At 46.6% G+C, this 19,889-nt stretch overlaps 1 protein-coding gene across 1 annotated transcript in view; it reads right to left on the bottom strand.

The window, feature by feature from the left end:
- Positions 1-19,889, bottom strand: part of SMARCA4 (SWI/SNF related BAF chromatin remodeling complex subunit ATPase 4) — a gene marked incomplete at both ends in the record, with an annotated part of 83,054 nt that overhangs the window by 27,487 nt on the left and 35,678 nt on the right. Inside the window, 15 exon segments of the mRNA XM_079116115.1 lie at positions 252-392; positions 395-417; positions 1,659-1,729; positions 2,672-2,695; positions 2,697-2,759; positions 3,621-3,728; positions 4,293-4,348; positions 4,351-4,405; positions 5,454-5,462; positions 5,464-5,697; positions 7,506-7,616; positions 8,658-8,724; positions 13,401-13,564; positions 14,786-14,936; positions 16,447-16,568. Coding sequence (XP_078972241.1) covers positions 252-392; positions 395-417; positions 1,659-1,729; positions 2,672-2,695; positions 2,697-2,759; positions 3,621-3,728; positions 4,293-4,348; positions 4,351-4,405; positions 5,454-5,462; positions 5,464-5,697; positions 7,506-7,616; positions 8,658-8,724; positions 13,401-13,564; positions 14,786-14,936; positions 16,447-16,568 — 1,399 coding nt within the window.

Genomic DNA, 19,889 nt, shown 5'->3' with positions numbered 1-19,889 from the left:
AAGGATTTCTGTTGCTTCCTGCCAGGCACCCCTTCCCCCACTGAATCCAGTGCTATAGTAAAAAGATCACCAGTGTTCAAAGTCTCAGCTTGTGATCCTGCCATGACACCTCCAGGGCCCGGCCTCCCATTTCCAAGCTGTGGCGCTCAGTGTGCTACTAGGCCCACAGTGGCACTGGAGGGAGGACCCCGAGGCACAAAGCTGGGTAACCTTGGACACAAAGCCCCTTAACAAGCCTCCCTTCTACTCACCATCGAGCCTGAGGTATTTAAAGCCACGATATGCAAAATAATCTTCCATGATCGTCATGAGGGAGGTCATTTGGCAGAACAGCAGCACTTTATGGTTGGTTGCACGGAGTTTGGGAAGAATTCTATCAAGAAGCTCAAATTACCAGAAGCTCTGTACAGATCCAGTCTAAGGTGTGGCAGGAGGAAGGGAAAGAACATTCAGAACGTTAAAAATGCCACCTCTGGGCGTTTTAAAGAGCAGGCATGTGTCATATCCCCACACTGGCTCAAGTACACAGAGGTCTTCCCAAGCAGACCTCTATCAGTTTCAGCAAAGCTGCTTCAACCCAACTAAAATAAACCCAACTAAAACTTAGGTTACCCTTGGGCAAGGGGATATCAGAAGGGTGACCACATCTAACCTGATCCCTCTGAGAATGAAAGGAACTGTGATTTGTAATAAGGCAGGGACAGGAAGTGGGGTCTATGGCTGTTCCCAGAAAACCAGGCCTATCTCCCTTCCTGTTAAAGAAACTTTAGGAACAAATGCTCACATTGGAGAGTGCCCACACCCTGCCAGACTTGAACTGGGGCCACTGAAGCTTCTCTTGTTTCTTCCAGTCAACAGCCCCTAGATTTACAGATGTGGAAACTAAAGCTGGAGGGCAGGAACTGTGTGATCCAGCATGTGTGGGACTTCATTATGCAATGTGATGAAAAAAATACACAACAAAACAACTTTCTGTCCTTTCCTTAAGCGTTGCTATTCCTGAGAGTGCTTTATTATCCAAGGGTCATAAAAGGGACTTGCAGCAAGGCTCCTTACAAAAAGTGAAACTTTAGAGATGACATCCAAGTTCAATATCAGAGACTTCAAGAAGTGTGGCCTAGCCATGCAGTGGCACTTGCCTGTTATCCCAGCCACTCAGGAGGCTCAGGTAGGAGGATCACAAGTTCAAAGTCAGCCTCAACAATTTAGTGAGGCCTGAAGCAACTTGGCAAGACCCCATCTTGAAATAAAATATAAAAAAGGGCCTGGGATGTGGCTCAGTGTTTAGGTGCCCCTGGGTTCAATTCCAGAAGTGTGGCCTGTGCTTTAAAAAGGATGCTGCAAGAAACACATCCACATGGGACAGAAATATTTCTGTATTAGTGGATTATGTATAGACTAAGAGACATTAAGAAAGCTATCCAGGGTCACAGAGCATGAAGGTGACAGAGCAGGGTCTGGAAGTCAGCCTGCCTAAGGAATCCTGCCTTTTGGGGCAAATGGTGGTAAACTCTCAGAGTATACAAGATTGCTATCCTTTTCTTTAGGTTCCTCTACGTTTTCTAAATGTTCAGCCTTGGAAAGTGGACAAAAGTAACAACAGCAATAAAGAAAAATGAAAGAGAAAGCAAACACCTCCACATGGACGACCAGCCCACCCTACACAGTTGGGAAGCTTCTCACCCTGGACGATGCCACCGGTGAACCCCAAGTGCTCAGAAAAGGACTCCTGCAATGGAATAAGAGATGGTTCAGTGCTGGGCAGGGACGGGTCATCTGGTCCCACCTCATGGTCCAGGCCTCTGCTGTAAAAGGATGGAGCCCTCATATCAAGCACTCAGCAATGGCCCATGGCAGCACCAAGGCCAAGACAGGGATGCCAAACACTGCCTTATCACACTAAGTACCAACCCTCATGTAGCTCTGATGAAAGTGAAGAAGTAATATATGACATTCTTGGTCACCCACATGAGTGCAAGAGGGTGGTGTATATCCAAGACTACCCTGGACAGAACCCTAGGGGCTCTTTGGTGAGCACTGGGGAGCTGCAATGACCCTGAACTTTAAGCCAGGAAATAAGGGCACCTGTATACATTTTAGGAACAAGAATCTAGACTCTCAAAAAGACTACAAAACCCAAAAGGGTTCATGTCCAGACCCTTGACTGAATGGGAAAACTGCTCTTGTGTTCCCCACATGGGAAAAGCCAGGATGCCAAAGAGTAGATGTGGCACAACTCCTGGGGCTCATCCCCACAGAGGAGTCTCAGGATGCTCTGAGGGAGGGATTTCAGAACTTTTATTTCTCTCAGATAAATGTTTGGGTTCCTTAAAATAACAATATGTGAGCACATGCTGTATTGCTTAGCATATGCAAGGTCCCAGGTACCTTCAACAGCACCAAGAAAAAGTGCATAACATACATACGTAAAGAAATAATTTGCAAAAAGAAAACCAATAGACAGACATACATGCATTATCTACTCAAAATACTAAAAACTTCAAAAAAGTCACCAGAGACAAGCAAAGTAGCTTGATACAGGAGCTCAGCACAGACCAGTGTCTCTAGGCCCATCCAGAATAGAATGGGGGCCTTCCGAGGGAACTGCTGCCAACAAGCTCTGGGTACAGCTCGGCCTGCTGCCCCTGGGGCTGGGTGCATAGGGACTCACTTCAATGTGTTGGAACATGTATGGGGTGGTTGCAGATCTTCCTCAGCTGCATGATGGTGTTCATCAGAGTCTTGGTGCCACCTTTGCCCTAGAGAGGTAGATCAAAAGGTCAAAACCAGGTCTTATCTCTGGGGTAGGGTGGAGCTGATATGCAGAACAGAAGGATTCCGAGAAGCTGGGAGTTGTGGTTCATAGCAAAGCAACTAGGAGTGCAGAGACAGCTCGTGTGAAGACGCAGAGGCCATGAGTAGCACTAGGGGATGCAAAGACCCCCTGCACACTGTAGGGTTTAAGGGCGGGAAGAAGCCAACAGGATCGAACTGAATGAATGCAATGCTCTGTGATGCCAGCTCTGTCCTGGGCATTGCAGGGAGCCACTGGAGGGGTCCCTCAGGCTAGAATAGAGGGAAGGTTCAAAGTGGCGGAGTGGGTGCTCTGGATTGGGAAGAAAACCAAGATGCACACTGCTACAAGGGAGTGACAAACATGGAGGGGAAGCAACTGGGAGTTAGGATCTTGGCTGAGATACTGGGTAGAGGATCAAGAGACATAGTAGGAGGGGCCTGGGAACCTCAGATGGTCCTAGAAAGAGAGTGCACCCCTGACCCCACTCCTTACCATTGTATGCTTTCCCCAAAGTAACTTTGTAACAAGGGGGTGAATAGCTCACTAGAACATTCAAACCCTACTGAGGTTAGTATGGGTCCCACACTGCCAAGGAAGGATCCAGTGTCTCTAAAGTGTCCCCCAAGATAGACCACTGGTACTTATATGCATGACTACTTAAATGCCCTTGGGACCACAGCCAGGTGGGCCTTGGCAGGAACAATCATGGCTAAGGAGGTGGGAATCACAATGGTCAGCGCATACTCCAGCCCTGAAAATCAGGCTGCCTCTGCCCCACCCTCCCGGAACATCCAGATGGAGAATGGGGAACCCCAGAGCCAACCTTCTTGTCCTTCTCGGAGCCATCTGTCAGTAGTACCCCCTTAGCTTGCATGTGCCGGTACAGCACACGCTGCAGAGCAGACATGTCGCACTTGATGACATACTCCACCTGTAGGCGAATGGTAAGCTCAGTGGAGCTGCAGCAGCCCCAGTGCCTGACCCTCTTCTGGACCCAACTCTGTCTCCAGCCCTACTGGAAGCACCCAGAAACCTCAGGACATGAGCACTAATTAAGGGACAAGAGAGTGATGGTGAGGAGCCACCAAGACTGGGAGACAAGGGAGACTTGAGTAAAGACAGATTCTGGGCAAGAAAGGGCATGTGGCTACATTCTGGAGGGTTCTCCAATCAGCCAGGAAATAAAGGGCAAGGTTCACTGGGGTGTGGCGGATGGGGGAGTGTGTGTGGTCAGGGAGAGAGACCAAGAACCCAGAATCATCCCAAACTGAGGGCCACAGCTTTCGGCTATGGGCAGAGGGAAGACTTGTGCAGGCATCAATCCATAATGACAGGAAGTGAAACTAAGGCTCTTACTAGTGGGGGTTAGTTGCCAATCCCAAGCTGGATGGAACAGGGCCAGGATCTGGACCTTTGGGAGGACCCCAAGCATACCTATCCCTGGGAAAGCCAACGGCACACTGCTGCAATGTGGCTTCTCCTAGGCAGAACTTACCTTCTCAGGCAATTGGGCCTCAACTTCCTTCTTGAGCCGCCGGAGCAAGAAGGGCGCAGCACTTTGTGAAGACGACGGATGATAAGGATGGTTTCCTCCTCATTCAGGTCCACCTGGAACCCCAAAAACAAAATCCAAATGTACCTCCAAAGGAGGTGAGGCAGGGACTACACCTGCCTCAGGGGCAAGGAGGGCACCCTCCTTCTTGGTAAAACTGAAGGATCTGCTGCTGCTCACAGAATTCTTGGGATGGAACCAAGTGCACTGGGGGACCATGCTCTGTATGCCTCCCGCCAAAAATGTTGCAGCCTGCCTGAACGGTTTTCCTGAAGGTAATATGAACTGTTTCTGCAAGCCTAAAAGCACAGACAAACTAAAGCTAGACAGCACTACAGGAGGCTAACAAAACAGACTTTAACTACAGAATTCCCAGGGGAATTCTGGGAATGTCACTGGGAGGGCTCTCTCTCAGTAAAATAATACTGCTTTCCCATGGTGCCTGCTTCTTGGCCAAAAGTTATATTTTTTAACACAGATGAATCAGGTGCATTCAGAGTGGTATGGCTAGACAATTTTTTTTTGAAAAGAAAGAAAAAAAATAAGAGAAAATACACAGAAAGCCCAAACTTTTCTTCTATCAATCCCTGGTCAGTCCTTGGTAGAACTGCTCTGCTTGACAAGAAACGCAACTGTAGGCTCTGATCTTGAGTCTGAAGAAGGGCCCTGGGACTAAGAACAGTGGTTCCTTCATTATGAGGACCTGGAGAAGGTTTTGGTTTCTCCTTCAGAAGGGTCACTGTCCTAGAGAGAATGGGGACTGCAAGGATGAGACCAGTAAAGGCCCTTCTGTTAACAGGACACATCAACAGAAAGATGGCTCGTGGGAAGAGTGCTAGGGCCCAGTGCAGGGGCTGCAGCTGGGCCATCTGAGGGCCACATAAATCCAGGGACTTCTCTCCTGATCTGTCTGTCTCTGCTGGGACACTTGTGGTTCCTCCAGCCTCAGGGCCCAGTGGGTGGTACGTCTGGGGCACTCGAAGCACACTGATCCTGGGAGCCAGTTGAGCCAGGATGATCCATGCAGGTGTGGCTGCTAAGGCAGGGTGGATGACCATGGGCACCATTTCCCACCCTGCCATGTGGCTCGCCAGGCACACCCACCTTCTCCCCCGGTCATGGCAAAGGGAGCATTGAACCACTGCTCAAAAGTGCTGCAGCTCTTGAAGATGGTGGGAAGCAGGAAATTGAGCAGTGCCCAGAGCTCAGGGAGCTTGTTCTGCAGCGGTGTTCCTGTCAGCAACAGGCGCCGAGGGGCCACATAGTGCGTGTTGAGGACCTGTGTCAGCTTACAGTGGTGGTTCTTCATTCGGTGGCCTTCATCCACGATCATGTACTTCCAGCGGATCTGCAAGTCAGAGCACAGGTGGTCAGAGGAGACAGCAGGACTGCCCTGGAAGACCTCGTGCTCCAGAGAGGCAATGGTCACTGCGACCAGGAAGGCTCCAGGCCAGAGCTCCCTACAACGTGCATCACACATTGCCTCCCCTCCCCTAGGTAAGAACTACACAACACAGGCTCTAGCATGTGCAGGCAGGGAGGCAAGCCTCTGACACACTGTCGAGGGAAAAGAGCAAGTTGCAATTTTCTGGTTTTCTTAAAGAATTACATATGCTAGTGTTTAGTACATAAAAAATGCCCAGGTAACACACCTCACTGATCAGCAAGTCCCCCTGGAGCATGGGTTGTGCAACAACGATGGTGACAGGTCCATTTCAACGAGCAGGCCATACTTCCAAAGGCAGCCAAGGGTACAGGGAGGTCTGAGTGTAAGGTGCTCTGGTGCAAGAGCCCTCCTTTACCCGGTCACCTCCCCAGAGACTGTGGGTGACTCTATCTGTTGGACCAGGGCTCGACAGTGGTGAAACTACAGATAGGAGCTCTGGGTGTTTCAAGTAAAGTCTCTGGACCACAATGAGTCCAGCTTCCACCAATCTACAATGGGAACTATGCCGGCCTCCTAAGAATACTGTGAGGCCGGCTGGGGACACAGCTCAGCTGGGAGAGTGCTTGCCTTGCATGCACAAGGCCCTGCGTTCAATTCTCAGCGCCACCAAAAAAAAGAATACTGTGAGACCTGAGGAAGGTGGCATGTGTGAGGGCAGGGTACATGAGGGCAGTACTGATTCGGGAGCATAGCAGCCCTCCTTCCACAGCCCATATCTGGCACTCAGTAGTCACACTAATTCCAGCCACTACATATAATCGGTTATTTCCAGGCCTTGTTCCTGGGCTTATGATGGACCTAGCTTATAACACATCAGAAGGGGAGACCTGTGGGAGAGGCACCACAGTATAGGCTTAGGGGCAAGATTCTGCACACTGGACATCCAAATTCCCAGGGCCTGTTTTCTCATCTGTCAGCCTAGGAATACACATAAAGGCCCTAATACCACCATTACCACCATACACTGAAAAGTGTGGTAAATGGCAAATATCCCCGTGTTCCTGGGTCAGAAACTCTCCATTTGGCACACTCTACACAGATGGTCAGCAGTGAGACCTGCTGCACCCTATTCAGCTGAAGTTTCCAGAAAGGAGCTACAGCAGGCATGGGACTATGGCACACACTCAGTAACTCACCAATGGCCAGGCTGGAGCTGCTTTAGTCACAACACCCAAGAAGCTCCCAGGCCTCAACAGTCCCCATTAAATGCCCCCAACATAAAGGCCCAAGGCTGACAGGCCATGAGTCCACAGCCTGAATTCTCAGCCATCATTCACTTCTTCAAACCCTTGCTCTGTCCCACAGTCTGTGGTGGGTACATGGCCCCCAGGGAGGGAAACTGAGGCTACTGAAGATGGGGAGATAAGGCCAGTCTACCCTGAGCCCAACAGGGACACAGAGGCAGGTCAGGAGACATTGTGTGAGAAGTGTCTTTGGGCAAAAACCCTGAGAGGAGCTAGTTCATGTCCGCTAGTTCTGCGGACAGCCCCAACCCTTGGACCTGACCTGCAGCCAGCCTTGAGATGGTCAGAAAGGCAAAGCTGTGGTCACCTCCAACAGACACAGGGTGGCTGTCCTCTTATGTGAGTACAGATGAGTCACTGAGAAGTTCCTTCCAAGGGGCTTTGGGGAAGACACACACAGGTGGTGGCAGCTCCCCAGCAGCCTGGGAGCCCCCGACCTGGTGTGTTTAAGGCAGAACACACTACCTTGGCTAGGATGTGCTTGTCTTTGATGATGTACTCATAGGTTGTCAGCAAGACGTTGAATTTCCCACTGCGGAGCTGGGGGACGAAAGCCCGTCTTGCTGCTGGAGAGCCCTGTGGGGACAGGATGCACACACCTCAGCCTCACAGGCAATGCAAGTGAGTGGGGGTGCCCCAGCAGCTGCCAGGATGGCACTCCTGACAGAGAAGGAGGAGTCCTGTTCTCCCCAGACGTGGCATGCAAAGATGCTGGGTAGGCACTAGCTGGTGCTGACCTTGTGTGCAGAGCACCAATTATAGGGAGGGGACAGCAGTGTGGGGCCCCTTGGGGAGCTGTGTCGTCCGTGCCACCATCACCTGCATGGGCTGGTGGCTGGAGCAACCCCTCTTCATGGGTTCCCACTCTGGAAGCTAGAAGCCCCTACTCTGTGTAGTGACAGACACTATGATCATTCCAGCCTCATTCCCTAGTCATCAACCTGCCCCATCCCTCATTTCCAAACCCCTGACCTACAAGAGAAGGGTCTCAGATGGACACCAGGGCTTTTGTCCAGGGCTCACGTTCTAGACACAATGAGCTTCATGGTCCCCTAAGTTCTTGCCAATAGAGTTACCCATGGCCCCTCAAACCCAACAGCTGCTGTCTTCTCTAGGCCCTCAAGCACAAAGTGCTCCCTGTCAAAGCTTCTAACCTGCCATGGGCTAAGAGCCTCACAGCACAGGAGGAAGGGCCTGGGCCTGGGGGAGCTGCAGCAAGGGGAGCTGTATATAGGTGTTGAGCACACTGTATACCCTGTCACCCACTGGCCCATGATTTATAGTCCTCATATACAAATGCATTTTTAACCAAAGCTTAGTTGAGAATCATGAAATCCTCCAGCAAATAAATGCATTGACGTGTTTCAATGTATACAGGTGAAAACCACATTCCACAATTTGAGTCCATAACTTAATTTTTAACAATATACATTTATGCCCCCAAACAGGCAACCCCAATTCTGCAACATTATGATCTTATACATGCAAAAATAAGAAAATGCCCATAAAAATCCTGTACTATTAGTGTGCATGGACATGCCTGTTTTCTACTCCCCTCCCCCACCCTTGCCCACTGTCCCCCCGAGTCACAGGAAATCTCCACAGGCTGTCACATACCTTATACGACACCTTCACCACGGAGGGGGCCCACTTGTCAAATTCATATGCCCAGTTTGACAGCGTCCTGATGGCACAAGGAAGGAACAGTCAAGTTCCATGTTGCTCGGCAACGTCAGGGTTGACGTAGTCAAAGCTCTAGAGCTGGCAGGGTAACTGAGTGTGTCATACAGCAGGTGAGAGCAGGAAGGAGGGCCAGGGAACACTCGGAGACCCATTCCTCTGGGGCCCCAAGGAAGCAGCTGGGCAGAGAAGAAAAATGCACCCCAGGTGGTAGGATCAGAAGCACACCAAGGACTGGTGATGGGGACGGGGTAGCCCCTGCTCAAGTGGAACGAGCCAGGATGAACCTGGATGGGAGACTTGGAGACTAGCCCTTTGAGAATATGCCATATACTAGGGATCCAGTGCCAGGAAAACCACAGGCCTCTTAGAGCAGGGTCTCAAGCTCAGAACCATAACAGTGATTGTGCTGTGGACACCTGGGAAGGTGGGAGACACTGAGGGTTCTTTACACCATCTTTCAATGCAAATGGCACTACTGACATTTCCTGACAGTGACAGATGGAATACAGACCATGAGCAGAAGCCTAGTCATGCTAGAGGGAGGGGAAAGGTGGAGCAGGAAGGACATGGAAGGAGCAAGAAGTTGAGGCTACTCCTCCTGGACAACCTAGGGTGGATGAGGACAGGAGGGAGAGGGAGATACAGGAGGACATGGGGCAGGTGGAACATGGTGGAGGAAGTGGCAAGGGATCACTCCCTGGAGGGAGCACACTCAGGAGAATAAGAAGGCAATGATACGCCAAGATCACTGGAGAAGGGTTCTGGGAGAAAGGCTGAGACGTGAGTTTTTGGCAATAGAAGGAAGCCATTCAGAACATTTAGACCAGGTGATCTGTAAAGATAAGACTCACAGAGCAGAGATGGTCAAGTCTCCCTTGGGACCTTCCTCCAAGTACCTCCGCCACTGAGGATGGTGCTGGGTCCACCACAAACTCATACCTCCCAGGTTCCCCAGCAGCCACAGTCAGAAGAGTGGCACAGTCCTCACCAATGAGATGAAGGTCAAACTGCTGGGGTGAAAGTAGGGGAACAGGTAGACTGGTAAACATTTGATAGTGGTTTGGCTATCAGAAGCTACTATTGCCCTTTGCCCTGCCTATCAGCCTAGGAACCCAGATGAGATGGTGCAGGCAGTATAGCCATCTTGCAACCATGAAGCAAGGAACCTGCAGGCAGGAGTCACTGTCTAAGGGTGAGTGAGCAGAACACTATAGGAGCCCAAGCATCCTGGGAGCTGCCAGAACTGCCCCAGACAACCTGGCTTTTCAACTCCCCTTATAATCAGCAACACCTCCCTGGTTTAGTCAGAGACCTATTTCTATAACAAGGAGCAACAGGAGACAGTTGAGGGACAGAGAGAGCAACTGAGAGGCCAAAGGCCAAGATCTGCAGTAGGTGGGGCAAGAGCCACTGTGTCATGAAAGGAACTGAGAAGGCAGGCTGGAGTGACCAAGAGTCCAAGGCAAGGCAAGTAGTTCATGGCAGAGAGCAGTCAAGTCCCCATGGGTAGAATGAGACAGCGAGACACCAAAGACTGAAACACTCCTGGGGCACAGAAAGCTCTTCTGGCCTGGAGGAGATGAGGTTGGACAGAGTGGATGTTTTGCCTAGGTGGGGCATGGGGCAAAAAGGTCACAGGTTGGCCTGGGGCACAACTTCACTGAGGTGAGCATGGTAAGGAGCTGACCCCAACAACTTTGGTAATGGGTTTTAACTGCAATCTGTGAGCTTTGAGACAAAGGAAAAGGTTCAAAGCACATTGCACTCCAGCAATGAATTGTTCTGTAACTGCTGTGGGTAGCCACTGGGAATGGACATGTCAGCAAGGAAGGACAGTTAGCATGCACCCTGCAGACGAGGCTATGTGGAAAATAGCTGCAGGACCTGCATTTAGCTCAACAAAGCCAAAGATGACAGAGAAGCCCATAAAGGCTGTGTGTGCACAGGGGTAATAGAGAGACTCGGACTTCCTAGTGCTGTCCACCAAGGGCTTGGAACCAACGACACCTCAAAATCAACATGCACATCTGGAACCCAGCTTGTGTTTTTTTTTTTTTTCCCTTGGTTTTGTTAGTTTGTTTTGTGGTGCTGGGAATGGAATGCAGGGCTCTGCACATGCTACGTGCTCTACCACCAGAGGTCCCAGCTTATGGTTTCGAACACCATCCTGCTACTAGAGAAAGCAGGGTTCCATGAGAATGGGCAGGGATGGCACTGAAATTCCCACCACATAAAAATAAATACATAAAATAAAGCTACTGTGTCCGTGGAAAACAGACAAATGCCAGGAAAGAGACAGATAAGCCTGGATTACCTCCAAACTACCACAATGAGGGGCCTGTCAAAGAGACAGTCACGTCCCTGAGCTTCCAGTGGCCAAAACTGGAAGGAATGGAGAAACCAAAGAATATACCAGTAATGGTGTGTAGGCCAACGTATAAATATCCACCAGTCCTTACTGATATAAATAAATGATGAGTAAAGTAAAAGATGGGGGAGAATTCCAAATAATGTCCACAGCCTCACCAGTCAGAGAGTGGAGCTGCACTCCACAGTCTTGTGTGGGGCTGAGCTTAGGAAATTTTTTGCAAAGACTACCGTAGAAAAGTAGAGGGGGAAAAAGTAACCTCATAGCAAGCCATGTGATCAACCTGCCTTAGCCAGGTAGTCATGTTGAAAAGCAGCAGTGACAGAGCAAGCTGACAGTGTGTAGCTTTGACAGGATGAGTTAAGAAGGGCATTCCACCTCTGTGGTCTTCTGCCTAAAAGTCAGCCCGTGTCCAATCAAAAAATAGCACAAGGTAGACCAGGACTATAGAACCATCTACAGAACACCCAACCAGTCCTCCAAACGGGACTAGGGGTGCGGCTCAGGGGAAGATGCTTGCCCAGCATGAACTAGGCTCCAGGTTCCATCCCCAGTACCAGAAGAAAACCCCCAAATTCCAAGGTCATCAAAACTATGGAAAGTTGGAGGAACTGTCACAGATCTGGAGGGTGACAGCTAAATGTAATGTGGATCCTGGAAAAGAAATGGACACTGGGGAAAATACTGTTTATGAGTAATAATGTGTTAGCACTGGCTCCACAGTCCTGTCAATGGGGCAGAGGAAGGGAAGATGTGGTCTACAACAGGAGAAACCAGTTGAGAGAGACACTGGAGCTGGCAACTTTTCTGTAAATCTAAAGCTACTGTAACCTAACCCTACAACAAAATGACACACTTGTGTAAAAAGAACACAGGAACCAGCTGAAGAGACTCCCAGGCCAAATCCAGGACAATTTAAGCATCAAATAAAGATAGAATCCATGAGCCCATACTACTGTAAAAAATTAAGCAGCCAAATAAATGAGAGGAGGGACAGTTCTTTTAACTGCAAAATTCCAACTAATACACTGAGAGAAATGATGGAAACATATGGTTATGAATTCGGCAACTCCTGTGTAATGATTTCAGGCAAGGCTCACCCACTGTGACTACAATTATTGGGAAAAGAGGAGAAGTGGGATATTGACACAATAGTCTGAGTGCCACCCATAAGATACTAGTTACAAAGAGAAACTCATGGATTTACAGCAGGGAAACCCACAGACACCTCATAACCCAGAAACTGAAGTTAACCTCGCCTGTGACGGACTGCCTTGCAGCTTGTGCCTTCAGTTACCAAGCACTGAACAGAACATAGCATCACAGAAGGGTCGCACCAGACAAACCCAAACCAAGAACCAGTCTCCCAGACGCATGTCAAGCTTTTGAAGAACAAAGATGGCCTAGAGAGTGCTGACTCCAGGCTGAAGTGACCCTGTGCGCATCTAGGTGGCCTTAGGGGGCTGTGCTCCAGGGCCCTGTCAGGTAATCCGCAAAAGCCTGGCCAAATGAAGTAGACATACCAAGTCAGGGGTTGGTTTAGGGCCAGATGTTAGACCACACCTTGCCAATGAAGAGAGATCCTGAGGCTTCTGGAAAAGGTCTAGGGCAAAACCTTTATGTGGCAGGTACCAAACTGGGAAGAGGGATGGGTGTCCCTCTAGCAGGCTGAGAGCCTGCTAGAAGGAAGATAAAAAGGGAGATAAGAGATGACAAGTGACAGACCCTCCCACATAGTTGCTGAGTACCCAGATCCAACCATACCTGAGCATCTGTGATATGCAGGACAAACTGGGATGTGACTAAGAGGGCTCTGGGACCCCTGGCAGGGCGCACTGGATAATAAGGGAGTAGAAATAGTATTTGCTTTTAACAGAGCCACAGACAGTTACTCTATTCTTCAATGGGAGGCTTCTGTCTCCTGCAACCCCTGTGTAAGCAACTGCCGAGTTGTAGGCACGAAGGAGACAAAAAACAATGTGTGAAAGCTGCCCCATGGGATGGATGGACAGGGAACCTTCCACCAGCTCATAGAAGCCAGAGGCAGGCTGGTAAGGATTGACTTATGGCCCTCACCAGTCATATATTGAATGTTCTAATGTCCAATACCTCAAAATGTGACCATATTAGGAGATATGGTCCTTAGTGGTAATGACGTTAAAATGAGGTCAAAGGGTAGGCCCAATCCAATATAAACGTCCTCATAAATTTCTGTTGTTTAAGCTGTGGAACTGTTAGGGCAGCTGGAGCAGACTCCAGAAGGGCACACAAGGGAAGCCTGACTAGGCAGCAGGAGCAGGCGCACTTACGAGAGAGGCACTATAATGAGGAAGGGCCCGTTTATGCGCTTGTGCTCCATGAGGTACGTGATGAGTGCGATGGTCTGGATGGTTTTCCCCAAACCCATCTCATCAGCCAGGATGCCATTCAGGTTGTTGTTGTACAGGGACACCAGCCACTCCAAGCCCTTGATCTGCAGGAACAGAAATGGTCACCGTACAACTGAGATCCCAGTCAGATTCCAAGGTATTGCAGGACACAAGACCCACACAGACCATATCCCATCCAGTCACCTGACTACGGATTTTGCTCTGAACCACTCCTTCCTTATTGCTTAGCCTCACCCTAAGCAATCATTTCTACAAAATCACAGGGTGGCCATGCATTTTAGCAATGTATGTATATAAAATTTCTATTTCTTAAGGGTGAGGTTTGTACGAGGCCCTAGGTTCCATCACCAGCACCACACAAAAGTTTTGGCCAATTTGCAATTCCACTGGTGAGAGGCTTTGGTTCTTTGGAAGCTGATATGAACATGTAAGTTCTGAGAGTTCTCTTGTGGAAAGTCCGAGAATAGAGTTTACAACCAAACAAAACGAAGGAGATGTGTTCTAAGGCTGGAGTTAAGCCAGTTGCTTTCTGGGACCTTATAGATGAGGTAGGGATATGGGGCCATGGAAAAAGGGCCTGCAGGAGGGCCTGCTCCCTTACTGTAATAAGAAAGGGCTGACTCCACAGCTGCCAGCAAATGACTCTAAGCTTCTCGCCCTACCCAGGGCTCCAGGTGACACAGACAGACAGCAGTGGTGGTGAGTTCCGGTTCAGATGTGGCCATTCCTGAGCTGTGTGATGTTGAGCTTTACTATACCTCTGTACTCTCCTCACTACCATAATACATGTTGAGGAGAAAATGGGACCCACATTGCAGGCCTTTCAAGGGATTTAGAAACCCAGGGTGATCAAGTCTTCTTATTTTACCTATATGGATCAGGCACCCAACAAACTATTTACTATAGCTTCATTTCCTCCTGGCAGCTAATCTAACAGGTCATGCCTGCTTTACAGATCAGGGGAAACTGCACCTCAGAAGGGAAGTGGGGACCAGGCGCAGTGGTGGGCGCCTGTAATCCCAGAGACTTAGGAGGCTGACACAGGAGGATTGCAAGTTTAAGACTAGTCTCAGCAACTTAGCAACATGCTATCTCAAGATAAAAAAATAAAAAGAGCTAGGGATGTAGCTCAGTGGTAAAGCATCCCTGGGTTCAAGGTTCAATCCCCAGTACCAAAAAAAAAAGGCAGGGGTTACCCAACGACAAAAGTGGAATGTGAACTCAGGTCTAAGTACAACGGATACCCACAAAACTCTATCAAGGCAGCTATGCTGGTGGGGCCTCCCTGCCTCCTCCGGCCTTACCTGGTACTGTTTGAGGACACCATTGACCATAAGCGCCGACTGTTTGTCCACTCTCTCAGTGACAGCATGGGCCACTGCATAGTAGGACTGCAGGCCACGAGCCAAGGCCTGGGACACACCATATTCATCATCAACATCTTGCTTGGCATTCCTGGGAGCAAGATGGAAGCTCCATGAGGACACATGTTCGTATTTGTGGCAATGTGCTGCTGAAGTGATCTGTATTGGGTGGCCCTTTCTGTCCAAAGACCTGTGGCCTAAACTAGAAGATATGAAGAAGGGCAACCAACAGCCTCAGGGCAGGAAGGCCAGCCAACACACTCCCAGGAGGACCAGACACTGGGTGCTGTGGGACCCTATCCCACCTCTGCAGCCCAGGAATGCTATCACTTGTCACACTAGGAAAAGGAACACTGCTGCTAGTGAGAAGCTGATCATGTGGTCCATCTATTACACTGAAAGCTCCTGGAGCCACCAGGGAAATAAACACACACTGAACAGCTCCATACAAAGTCAGAACCACTTACGGTTTGGCAGTTTGAGGATCCAATCTGAATTCTTTCCATTTTAAAAAGATCTAAAATCAACTACATGTCTTTACATTAAGTATGTGTGATCTATCTTCTGTCACTTCACTTTATGCTTGCTTTCTGATTTTATGTTCTTAGGAATCATTCATAATGAACTGTGTTTTCTTACTTAGTGGGAGTTTCTTCCCCCGATATACTTCCTGTTGATGTTCATGTACATGGTGAGAATTCCTTATGCAAATGCTCGAGAACAAAAGTACAAGAGATTTTGGGATTTTTCGAATTTTGAAATATTTGCATAGAGTTACTATTTGAGCATCCCCAATTTGAAAATCTGAAATCCAACATGTCTTAAAATCTTAAACTTTCTGAACTTGGAATATTTTGAATTTTCAATTTAGGGATGCTCAAACTGCAATCTTCTTCTATTCCAGCAGCGATCTACATAATTACCATGCACATAAGACCCTCGGTCTGCTATTTCTTTGTAATGGTCCCCATAACCTCCTTATAATAATAGATGATGAAATTAGCACATTAATTATAATTGCACTTGCAAGAGCAAAAGTTAAGAAGTAACCTAAGTGACCACCAACAGAGGAAAGACTAGAGTACAGCTATTTGTTACGTTTAGCTATGGAAGACAGCGAGGACACTCCCTGTGCAAGGGTGCACGACTATACACAGGAGAGATGACTTTGTGAGAAAAACAAGGCGTGCCCCAGTATGACCTGGATACATGTGTAAAATGAAAAGAAAACACCTTCTGTTTACTAATGGATCTCTCTGGAAGATGACACACAATGCTGGAAACAAGCTTCCTCCAGGGAGGAAATGGTGGGGAGGGGCTAGGAAAACGGTGAGAAGAGAGTTTTCTGTTGTTCAACCTACTGTACTTCATAGCCTATGAGGAACCATATGAATCATTTCAAATCCTATAAAAATGCATTTCAAATCCTAAATCAAATCTTATAAAAATAAACAAAATCTGCAGTAAACAAATTTTGTCTGTTTGTGGTCCCTTGTGGCTGCTGGGGGGGAATCCATCCAGGAAAAGTTGGGGATTCCATTCGCTTCTGCCAGTACCACCTTACAGGAAGACAGCAGAGAGGGTGTGACAGGACTCCTTACTCAATGATGTGCCGGGCATCCACTTCAGAGACGTCATCGCTATCTGGGTCTGGAATCTTCTTCTTTTCCTCCACAGGCAGGGTGGGAGGTTGCGCTGGCTGCGGCTGCTCTTCCTCCTCCTCCTACCAAGAGACAAGCTCATTGTTATCCCAGTTCATTCCAGAGGTGGGGTGTAGGGCTCCCAAGAGGAAGAGATTTTGGAAGCAAATGATATTTTTCACAACCATTACTCCCTCTTCCTGTCCCGGAAAGGTCATGCCTCTTAATTAATCATGCCTCTTAATTAATTATTCAGTAAATTATTTTAGTTTTCCTAACTGATTCCACACACATTTTAAAAAGGGTACTTAAGGGTATTCTGTACTCTTGTTGCTATTAAATATAAGATACCATGTCCCGCCCACCCCCATAGGTAATGGACATTTCAACTTTGTTGCCTGACCTACTGGAGCAGTTTTTCAGTTGATTCTCTTGGATTCCCTAGGCTTTAAATTATTTCCTAGCCACTTTCACTGTGAACTGCTCAGAATTTATTTCCAGTTTTACTGACATGGATCAAATGTCTAAAATATGACTAACAATTCTAGCAACAACAGACAGCTTACTAAGAGGTTTCCTGTGAACTTGTAAAGTAAGTGGGAGTACTAGGTTTCCTTGAAAGGTTTTTTCTGCATTTACTGAAGAGATGATACTGGGACTTTGTGTGACAGATTAATAAGACACACAAACACATTTCCCAGCTTTGAATCATTCTCATATTCCTGTATAAATCATTAATACAATGGATTATTTTCCTTATCTGTAATGGAACTGTTATGGAGTTTTAAAAAATTATCTATAATTAATCCATTAAATAATTCCAATCAAAGAACAGCAAGATATCCTGTGGATCTCAAAATCATTAAAATAAATGGTGGACAATGCTAACATGTGGGGCAAGGAACTGTACCTGGGACCAATTTATCCAAACTAACAACACAATGACTGGAACTAAAATAGGGAAGGGAATTTGGGTTAAATCCTAGAGGGGTGAGCAAATTTTTTCCCCAAAGAGCAACATTAAAGTTTGACAAAACTGGTAAAAGTGACTATTTGAGAGCTCTGGGAGTCAACTAAAAGTATGACAGTCAAAAAAGCATTAATCTTTGAAAAACTGGTGAATTGGGAAAAGGAGAGTGGAATTTTATAGCACTATTACTTGGGACCACTTCTATCTTTCCCACTGCCTTCAACATGAACATTCTGCTGGCGAGGGCAGGACACAAAGTCTGGCAGCTGCAGCAGAGAGGGTTCAGTCATATGGTAGCAGCAATGGCACTGCCCACGTGAAGTGACAATGCTGGAGGAAGTAAGCCTCTCAATTTAGCAAAAGAAAGCACGTTACTGGCAAAACTGTACACATATGCAGAGGAGAACAAGTACTAGCCAGCGAGGATGTGAAAATGGCCCAATTTGGGTGCATGTTCTCCCACATGGGAATCCTTTGGAAGGACACAGGCTTTCTGGTTCAAAGCATTTGAGCACAATTTCCACCCACTCACTTCATGATCACTAAGTCACAAAGAAACGCAAGCTGCTCCTAGAAAGACAGGACTTTTAAGAAGGAGAAAACAGAAAACAAACTAAGCATAGACACTGGATGCAGCACACATCCTGAGGGAAACATTTCCCAGAATTAGTTCAGCTAACTAAACTGTTACCACAGCCCCCTCAAGGGTTGGAAGTCAGAATCCACTGTGGTTAAAATAAACATTAAAAAGATAGGGGGGGAAAAACAGTTGAATTTTTGTTCAACTGTTGAAATTAGCATACGAAGTCTTCAAAGCAGCTATTATAAATGTCTAAAGCTATTATACATATGTTCAAGGAGCTAAAGGAAATGATGTTTAATTTAAGCACAATGAAGCGACAAACACAGAAAGTCAAGAGAAAACAAATTATAAACTTCCCAAATAGGATGAAAAACAAAACTACCCATAAAATAATTTAACAGAACATTAAAAAGAATAAACGCAAAGAGATAGTTCTGTAGTCAAACTGCTAAGAGCCAAAGACAAACAGAAAATCTAGAAAGGAGAAGAAGAAAACCAAATTAGTCCATAATAAAGAGAAGCAGCAATACAATTATTTAGTGGTTAAATTTTTATCTGAAACAAAAGGGTGGCAAGTACTAGAACAACATGTTCTAAGTGCTAAAAGAAAAAAAGCTGACACCAAGAATTCTATGTCCAGCTAAACTATGCTTCCACAATGCAGACCACAGAAATATATCCCGGATCAACAGAATGAAGAATGTGTTGCTAGCAAATAGCTTTATGGAAACACAAAAACAAAACAACTAGAATTAGTCTTTCACGCAGAAAGGACATGAGAGTATAGTGTGGCTGAAATTCACTGGAAGAAATGGCACCAGAAATGGTAATAATGTTTTCCATTATTTCTTCTCAATTAACATCTTTAAAAATCCCAAGACTGCATCAGCATTAAGACTGTACAATATAGATGTAATCAATAAGACAAAAACAGCAACGGAAAGAAAGTTCAGCTACCTTAGAGCAAAATTTCTATATTTTATCAGAACTGAGTATTAATTTCATGAAAAATGTGATATATTAAGGTGCATATTATAATTGCAGAGTGACTACAAATTCTTAAAAACACTAAAATTTAAAATTTACAGAAGAAAGTCATTACACTACAAATTTACATAACATACATAAAAAACAGTTAAAGATAAATAGAGGAACAAAAACAGAAGACAGAATAAAATGACAAATGTAAACTTCATCATATAAATAGTTGTATCACATGTTAATGGTCTAAAATTAACTCAATTGAAAGGCAATTACTAGGGCTGGGGCTATAGCTTCGAGGCAGAGCACTTGCCTAGCACACATGAGGCACTGGATTTGATCCTCAACACCACATAAAAATAAATAACATAAAGGTATTGTGTCCATCTACAACAAAAAAGAATCGATTTCTAAAAATAAAATAAATTAAATAAATAAAATGAAGGTATTGTGTCCATCTACAACAATAAAAAAAAATTAAAAAATAAAGCCTAGATTTAAAAAATAAAGGCACAAAGTCCATCTACAAGTACACACACACACACACAAAGGGCAATTACTGGAGCCTGGTATGGTGGTACATGCTTGTAATCCCAGCAGCTAAGGCGGCTTGGCTAAGGCAGGAAGATTGCAATTTCAAAGCCAGTCTCAGCAACCAAGCAAGACCCAATCTCAAAATAAAAATAAAAAGGGCTGAGAATGTTGCTCAGTGGTTAAGTACCCCTTGAATCAATCCCTGGTACCAGACCAAAAAAAAATAAAAAATAAAATAAAATAAATAAAAAGGCAATTACTGTCACATGAGTATAAAATCAACAACCAGTTGTAAGTTCTTTTAAATTTAAAGAAAACAAAAAATTTTAAAAATGG

Source organism: Sciurus vulgaris (assembly GCF_902686455.1).
Source record: "Sciurus vulgaris genome assembly, chromosome: 16".
NCBI classification, from domain to species: Eukaryota; Metazoa; Chordata; class Mammalia; order Rodentia; family Sciuridae; genus Sciurus; species Sciurus vulgaris.
The sequence above is the reverse complement of the archived record's forward strand: the minus strand, read 5'-3'. Positions and strand labels throughout refer to the sequence as shown.